This window comes from Dermacentor variabilis, chromosome 7 (genome assembly GCF_050947875.1).
Source record: "Dermacentor variabilis isolate Ectoservices chromosome 7, ASM5094787v1, whole genome shotgun sequence".
NCBI lineage: Eukaryota > Metazoa > Arthropoda > Arachnida > Ixodida > Ixodidae > Dermacentor > Dermacentor variabilis.
Genome location: NC_134574.1, coordinates 37250089 through 37259303, shown reverse-complemented (window position 1 = coordinate 37259303; position 9215 = coordinate 37250089). Strand labels below are relative to the sequence as shown.

The 9215-nt window shown below is 47.9% G+C and overlaps 1 protein-coding gene across 1 annotated transcript in view; it reads left to right on the top strand.

Annotated features, from left to right (window-relative positions):
* Positions 1–2729: 2729 nt before the first annotated feature.
* The window catches only part of LOC142589006 (uncharacterized), a 197751-nt gene continuing 191265 nt past the window's right edge, over positions 2730–9215 (top strand). The window contains exon 1 of the mRNA XM_075700801.1: positions 2730–2850. Within this exon, the coding sequence (XP_075556916.1) occupies positions 2737–2850 (114 nt within the window). The 5' untranslated portion in view covers positions 2730–2736. The remainder of the gene's footprint in view (positions 2851–9215) is intronic.

Here is a 9215-nt window from a genome sequence, read left to right as displayed (position 1 = left end):
GCGAACTACATTCATGTCGTACGATGACGTGAAAGGCTCAGTTACATACTTTTTGAAGCAGCAATCCAAGGAGTTTTATAAGACGAGAATTCCGCGACTTGTTAGTCAGTGGGACAAATGTCTAAATGCTCATGAAGACTATACTTGTAAATCAAGTACCACGTTTGTCGTGTATTCGCATTAGCTACCTTTCATTTGACTCTCCCTCTTATATTTCGCAGAACTCCTGCTTTTTATATGTCCTCTCTGTTGCGACTATATTTTGGTGCAATTATTCACAATACATGACCGGGGCCAACTGCTCCTGCGCAATACATTGTAAAAATGACTGCGTCATTGAGATTTTTCCCTGGTCGTTGCTTATGTACAAAAATCTAAACGAAGTTCTTGAATGACAGAGAGAGAGAGAGAGAGAGAGATATGCAAAAGAGGGAAAGGCAGGGAGGTTAGCCATTTTTTATTAATATATTTGTCCCCAACATGTTCATTTCATGGCCTTTACATTTTTCTTATGAGTGGCATGCACTGATTTGCACATTTCAAACTGATATCGTTCTAAAGTTCACATGATACTTTCTTTACTCATTAAAGTGACAGCAAACACGGAAGCATTGATATAAGTTGTTTCGGGCGCAATTTTTGAATGTTAGTATATTCTTTTATGAAGAAATACACATTTTATTTGTCATGACACTGCGCAGCGTTCAAGAACGCGTTTGTAGCATTTTGGCAATGGCAATGCAGTTATCAATAACATATTTGATCCCTCGAAAAATTCTATTACGAGGAGGCCGAGCGCCGGCGTGAGCCCCCCAACCCCACCCCCACCCTGGCTACGCCACTGATTGTGACACACAACTACCTTCACACCTAGTTACGTGCATGCTTTTGTATTTAGCAACATTTATTGCCCTTTCCACGTGGGTCACCATTCTGTTACGTTATCTTGATCATTCTTGATTATTATTGGTATTATATATGGGGAAGGTGCGGTAATGAGGCGTTCGTCGACAACGTTTTGACCGCAGCGGCACATATTCAAATGCGTCGAGGCATAAATAGACATCGTTTTTATAAGAACTATTCTGATTAACTGTTTGTTAGCTACAGTCATATCATTTATCCCAATAAACTACTTGATGTCCTTCATGCTATAAAATAGAAACCAGTCTTGAATATGCAAATTGCTGACGGTGCTAATTTTTCAAGCGTAATAAATCAGACTCGAAAGGTCTGTTAAGAGAGGACGACAGTTTTAGGTGCTCAAAGTGTGGTGTCGCTATGGTAGCCTCGCTTCCCGTGCCGAGCGTGATAGCTCACATCATCTGCTTAATTTTCGAAGCATGGTACAAGAACATTGCAAAAGGAGCAGTTGCACAAAGCACACAATTTCGACGGGTGGTTGTGGTGACGACATCGAGGAAGTTCTACTTCGCGGTTTATTATATATTTTTACAGGAGAGCATTTGTTTATTAGTCACAAAACCGGGTATTTCAAATGCCTTGTGCCAAGGATTTAAAGAAAGTGGCCAGTCGCAGTTGAATGAAAGCAACGGCATATGGTTTACCGGCATGAGGCGCTCCTTTGAGCATTCTTTATATTCTATTTTATTAGTTATTGAACTAAGATAAGTATGCAAAATTTCTAATATTTACTTTAAGGCCAAGTGCGTTCCGCTGTGTTGTAGAGGGGGTTCAAAGACGACAGATGCAATTTTTAGTGGCAACATACATGCTGTGGGGGGACTTTTTTCGGATTTCAGAGAGAGTTTGCAAAATATGAAATAAATACACATGACTGCGCTCCTGCGATGTCGTATTGCAGGGTCTTCAACCGTGCGTCGAGTCTATCCTTTACGAGGGACCAAGGCGCTTCCTTTCCGTATGCCACCGCCAAAGATGCTGACGCACTGTGAAACCAATGCGCTCACTTGCCCGCTGTCCGCACGCATGGTTCGTTCGTCGGAACCGTGATTCAGAGCGCTGCATACGTTAGCGCATGAACGCAGTGACGTGGTTTATTTCATTTTCCGCGTACTTTCTTTTTAAATGCCGGAACAAATCTCCTTGCAGCATGTACGTTGCCACAAAAAATTGGATCGGTCGTTTATTAACCCCTATACAACGCAACGAAACATAATTCGCCCTGAAGTGAATAAAATTTGATGATGACTCATCTTTGTTAATTAACTAATTAAGCGGAATATAAGAAAACACTCTAAGTAGCGCTTCACGACGGCAAACCATATGCCGTTGGTTTCATTCAGCTGCGTCTAACCACTTCTTTTGAAAAAGCCTTGGCAAAAGTTACGTGAAACACCCTCTATATTTCAACTTTGGCCACCCATAAATTTGTCGGCCTTCGAGTGTTATTCCAGTACATGACTATAGCTGCCAGTAGTACGTCCTTTGACAGAAACAGAATTTTCACCCAAGGACAAATGTTTCTTTTCTTATTGTGCCGTCTGTATTGTTCTTTGTTTCTTTTCAGCGTAGTTTGTTTGAAGTCGACAAAAATTGACTGCACGCGCCTGGACAATAGGTCCTTCATCATTTACCGAGCATTGACATCTCCGGAAAGAGCAGATGACGGCTACAAAAAGACGAATAGGATGTACCATGAACATCAGCCAATCAGGGTTACCCCAATTGACTCTGATAGTGAATGGCGGAGGAATATATAAGCCTGTGGCTTTGAGTTTCACAGCAGACCATCAGTCGCTTGAAAGCAAAGCAATGGCTTGCGTGCTGAAAATTGGGATGGCTGCATTTGCCCTTCTTGCGGCAGCAAAACTGTGCAATGCAAGCGAAGGAGGTTCTGAGGCCACGTCAACGAACGTCTTCAAAGAGGTAAAATGTTTCCGTAAACAGTCCTGACAAACAGTGATGATGCATGTGTCGTGTTTTCTATATGCGTGCTATTCAGCGCTGTGAGTGTAAATACTGGCCGTATTTTTGAAGAAACCACAGTTTCCCCTTAAGCACGAAACAGCGATTGCAATAGTAAATAAGTGGACAGCTGTAGGAAATTTGATTGGCCGTGTAACCTGTAAATATAGGCACGCTAACTATATTAAGAAGCATGGTTTCACGTGGGCACAAGCAAACATGAACATAACTTATAAACTCGCTGTAAGAGCGCTCGAGTTTGAAAGCGTGCCAGCAGCAGCGAGCGAATTGACCTTCGTTCTGCACCTGGCATCAACACCAAGCCACAAAACAAGCGCATGGTGAATCTGTCCCTCCCCATTGCAGATGCAGTTCAAGACACAGGAGCCCGCGGCCGGGCGCGCGTGGCTTCCCGGGGTTGAACCCTCCCCCCCCCCCCCCGCTACCTTTCTCCCCGTGCCTTGTGCTCGACGGAAGACGGTGCGCTTGCTCCCCGCTTTCCTTCCTTCCGTGCGCGAGATGCAGCCGTGAAAGCCGGCTCAACCCCACACGCTTTCACTCTTACATATAGCATACGGAGCGCGGTGACGAATTTATCACAGTTTCACTTTACACGGAACCTCACGGTGATGCCGACGGCAGGTAGCCGCCTGGAACGTACATGTAATGGCTGTCGCAATAAAAAGTTTGTGACAAAGGCATTGTTTAGGTATTATTATTTAGTTAATAAAAGCGGCTGTTACTAAACGGCAAGAGAAGAGGTGCGAGGAAGACAGTGGAGAGGAAAGTGCAGCCGAACGATGAGGCGGAAAGCCGAGGAGGGTATGGCAAAAGCGTGAGGAGAAAAGCGTGGTGAGGCAACGGTGGCTAGCAGATGGCGCCAGAGTAGCGCCCGTCGTCTGGGAGGTTTTTGCTGGTGGCGGCTTCTGTGAATCACGCCCACGCATCACCCTCATGCTGGCTCCACGTGGTGGCTCTCGCGTTCTCCAGATTAGCAAGGCAGTGGCACCACACTACGTTCGGTTTACAACCTGTCGCACGAGACCGATTGTTAACGCCAGCCAATATATCGCGAAATGAAAACACATATAGAGCAACGCTTAAATTTTGAAATAGGGTGTATCGTTATCGTCGGTAATTTTTTTTCTGTACATCAACGCTGTCCCTTAGCTTGAACCAAATCCCGTTCTTGACTTATACTTTGTTATCATATTTAGGCGACAGCGTCGTATCAGAAAATGGAATGCAGCACAACGTAACAAAAATACCAAATTACTTGTCATAACGAGCCCTTTTTTGAACTACGATGAACGCCGCGCACAGTTGGTAAAAGTTTCCTATTCGAGTAAACATTTTAAGTTTCCTGGCACCATTAAAATATCTTCATAGCTGTGGGGGTGTGAGAATGTGAAATATTCAAAACACAAACTAGTACCAAAAATGTTAAAATATAAAATATGCGTAAAATATTCAAGAAATAAAGTTTTATTATTGACTAGTAATTAATATTCAAAATATTTAAATATCCAAGAATTTAAAACACGTACAACGTATCAGCGCCCATGTCCTGCATTTGCTTTTTTATACCATGTGTTCGCGCTGAATTTTCGTAATCGTGTGATTATACCACTGTAGTGGCTACTTTGTACACGAAAGACCTATTGTGCGCGCTTCCGCTCATGTGGTCTCTCCTGGCCGTGCTATGGTGCTACGGTTATCTAGCATCTAAATAGGAAGGGCCAGGAGTGAGCACACGCTGTGTAGAATACGTCCGGTCTGACCTTGCATTTTGCGGGATTTGATTCTAGTTAAGTGTTCATAACTAATCTAAATAAGCACGACCCGAAGCTACGATACTAGTAAGCAGTACGGTCAAAGTTTGAGTCCTGCGGAGAGCGAGTGCGGCTGAGCATTAGCAGATGATGGTCGGTCATAATACGAGAGTCATGCTTCCGGAAGCTTACGTAGTTGTTATCGTAAACTAAAACGCAAATTTCCTCATCTTAATAAACAGTGTCAATAATTTGCCCCTTAACAGCAGAATGAAGAGGACAGGCAAAACGCCCTTCTGGATTGATGTCAGGTATTTGCCGATATCAGCCGTCTATAACACTCGGCTACATGACGAAATAGGGCACCCCCAAAAGAGTGAGGATAAGGCTGCTGTTGAGAAGAGTGCGTTTGAGAAAAGTTCGTAGGGCAACATCATTCATATTGGGACTGATTACCAGCCAAGCAGTTTATGCTGCGTATACAGGCTGCATATATCAAGAAATGGTATATTTTTTTATACGGCCTCACACTACGGCGACACAAGCACCACCACCGTCAACGCTGCTGACGCGCGTGATAACCGCAGAGGCACAAGCCTAGTGCACAGGCGCCGTCGTCGCACTATGTTCCCCTCTCCCCTAAATGGTCGGCTGCGCGCGCATTTCTTAGACGAACGCAAGCTGCCAAGGGTATACCCCCCCCCCCTCATCGTGGGAACGGGAACGGATGGACGGGGTGCATATTGGGGCAAGAGGTAAACAACTTTGCTTTAAAAAGCTACTTCGCACTCTACTTGCGAGCTCCACGCGTAGCGCATGACTGCAAAAGTTGGCTGAGATCTTTCCAGCAGTTTTTGCTATGCGCGGACTATACGCGGATTGCGGCGCTAAGCCGTACTTTCTCAAGGGCTGCAGAAGATAGCGCCAAGCTTCCTTTTTCACATCGAGCCGCGTCTCTCCAATTTTTCCCCAAATTCGAGGGGCGATTAGGACTCCTTTGACTTCTTGCTCAAGAAAGACGCTTCACGCTGCGGTGTAAGCGCGTGAAGCGAGCACTTTTTGAAGTCGTGCGGTTCACCACCACGCAAGCCATAAAATGATTGGGTATGCTCACCCACTGTGGTTGCTTAATCGCTATTGGGCTGCTAAGCACGAGGCCGCTTGATCAAATCCCGGCCATGGTGTCGAATTTAGGTGGGGGTGGAAAGAGAAAACACCCGTCTGCTTAAATTTACGTGTACGTTATAGACTTCCGGGTGGTCCAAATTATTCCGGAGTCCCGCACTACGACTTGCCTGATTCGTGGTTCTAGCACGTAAAAACCCAATGATTTCATTTATTCTTTGCTTTGTTACGGGGCGGGCATTTGTGAAGCATGTGTGTTGTCGTCATGGAAGATTACGCCGTTCTCGCCGACACTGACAATAACGTCTGTACTCGTCCTATCACTATTTAGCGGTGGAGCTTTGCAGTAAGGACGAATAAAATCCGGCCAGCATCCGCTTATATACGTCGTTTTTGTTCCCTTGCGGTATCACTTCAAGCTAAATATATAAATATTGTCGCAACGTGACAAACAGGGGTAGTAGAGCGCTATTCAGCAGTCACAGTGGCAGGTCGTCTTTTTAATAGCGAACGCGAACGCAACTTATTCTTCACTGCGCCTTGGCAAAAACGCTCATGCATAATCGCGTTGTCCTTTTTTTCGTCGTAGTACTGGCGCGGCATTTGTGTCCCTCCGAAGGAAGCATCGTCCCGATGCGCAGTTTAAGCGGGACAACGGGACAATTGGACATAGTAAAACAGCACAGCGTCACAAACATCAAAAACAAAACAAAAAGAGCAAATCTTAGTTCGACAGGTACGGCTTCATCTGTACCACATGCCCCACCTCGGCTAAGTGCTTGCGATTTGACGACGACGACGAAGTTTCCCTGCTAAGGTGTTTGCTCACGGCTCCTGTGAAAAACCTCGCCTTCCGCGTAAATACGTTCCATATATCGAGAGATTGGACCTCAAGACATCTGAGGACGCTCCGGATGCTCATGCGCAGTCTGGTTTTTTGACATTCAGCGAATGTCACTCCATCGGCCCTGCAGCTGAATTGTACACCGGAACTAGGCCTAGTGCCTCCGGTGACGCGCTGGCGGTGGTAGATTCGCCGGCGCCGCTCGTCACGACGGCGTTACCGGCCGCAGAATTCACACCTGAGCCTGGATCCCAGCTCCTGCTTGCTGCTCCAAGTCCTTCGGCTACAGCCCACCCATCGCCTTCCCAAAATGCACATCAGACCGTGAGTGATCTGCCCTCAGGGCGGAGCCCGGCGATGGCTTCTCAGACACCGATCGGGAATGGGGCTCCAGTTGTGCATGACGAAACGAGTACCCCTATGGACTTGTCTTCTGCGCTACAATCTGGGCCGTCGGCCCCCCGTGGTTCTCAGACGCGTCCTTCGGAGCAATCTGCACCAGATTCGTGTTCGGCCAACTGCGGCTTCTAAGGCAAGCGTTGCTGTCTAACGACTGACCATCCAGTTGTGTCGACACCGGGCTCGGTTTGCTATAAAGCAACCATTAAAGCTCTGGCCCCCACAATCCTCACGGAAATTCCGAACAGCATTATTCAGAAGAACCTAGACGCTTGTCTTGGCACCACAGGCTTCCGCGGCTTCACGACCAGGAAGAAGTCAAATACCATCGCTGTGTGGCTCCCGACATTGGCTGCTGTCGAGCGTTTGCAAACGCTTCAACGGCTCTCGATAACAAGCGAAGTCACCGTGCCGGTCCAGGTGTACCTGGTAGAGGGCTCGGATTTACAGCGCTGTGTCGTTTACAAGGTTGACGTTGGCGAGGACCAGACTGCTCTCCAGCGTGAGCTCTACTGTCTTACTCACCGTTTCATTCAAGCGCGTCACCTTGCGGGGCCCACCAACTCAATGACTGCATTCTACGACCTCGGCCATATAAAACCAGTGTCGTGTATTGTTACAACTCTTTCCGACCGGGCCACATGCGCCGATACTGTTCATTTACAGCGCCAGATGAAGCTGTACTAGCTGGCGCAGTGTCTTATCGATGCGGACTCTGCAAGACCGGCGACCACGAGATCACTTCTCGAACTTGTCCCACAAAGAAAAAGGCCACTCAGAAGGTTCGTCGCGGGATTCATAAGCAATGGCCTCAGCATGCTGCAACACAACCTGTGCGGACATCTAACAGGTTTGCTGCGCTCCAGTGGAATGACGACGACAGGCCAGAGCTTTCCGAGCCTGACCCGCCGGCACCTCATTCCCAACAGACTTACAGTGACAAAGTTCGCAAAGACCGCCATCGCCTGCTGGTTACACAGAAGCAGTGCGGGCCGGAACATCCGCGTGGTGATATGGCAGCAGTTGACGATCAAATTGCCCGCCTTTTAGCGGAGGTATCCAAGCTCCGACAACACCGTGAATTACTTGCGCGTCGGCGACGTGTAGTGGAATCTGACATCACTACAACTATCGATTCCGCTGCATCATCGTCTCTGTCACGCCCTGCTGTATTGGTCGCAGAGTCTACCAGGTCTTTAGCTCCGTTGCCGGATAACGCTACAACATCCCTTTTGCGGTTCATGGTCAGCCAGTTATCCAACCTGACATCTGTGATTTTACAACGCCTAGACTCGTAATCAAAATGGCGGGTACAGGTGTTTGTGCCGTGCTTCAGTGGAACTGTAGAGGGCTCTCCACGAAAATGGGGGAGCTTAAATCCCGTCTACGTATGAACAAGCTGCAGGTGTGGGCCCTGTTACTACAGGAGACGAACGCCTTGCCTTCCATTCCGGGCTTCAGTGGATACGTGTGTCCTTCGATGAGTGACCGTCGCGTGCACACAGCTGCCCCTCGAGGAAAGGCGGCAGTGTATGTTGATACGCGCTATCCTCAGGTCTGCCTTTCTCATGAAAACTGGTGTAACTCATATCAGGAGGTAGTGGCAGTAGTTGTGAAGTTACCCAAGGCAACTGTTGTGGCAGTGTCATACTACATCTGACGAGCCGGTGGCTCTTCACGAATTAAGCTGGGCTGGTTAGTGAATGTCCGTCGCCAATACCCAGCGTGTCCTATTTTAGTTGGTGGTGATTTCAACGCCCCTCACCCAGATTGGGGGTACCCTACTTCTAGCCCTCGAGGTAGGCGTGTGCGGGACGCCTTCGCGGATGCATTGTTTGTACTACTGAACCATCCCGATTCAGCAACGCGGTCTGTGCCTCAAGCTCGACGTACAATATACGCACCAGATCGTACCTCGTGGTCGGGTCCCGGCACTCCCACTTGGCACCTGTAGCCCGACTGCTGGGATACTGACCACCACCCTATCATCATCGGCCTTCATCCATCGCAGGCCCGCCGATTGCGCCACAAGTGTTCTGTGGTCAACTGGGACACCTTTCGCTACGTTCTCCAAGATACCTCTGTGGACTCGTCCCCACTACTTGTTGACCGCATAGAAAGCGCGCTCAATGAAGCTACAACCATCAGCTGGGTAGACGCCGATCGACCGGCACCGGATATCGGCT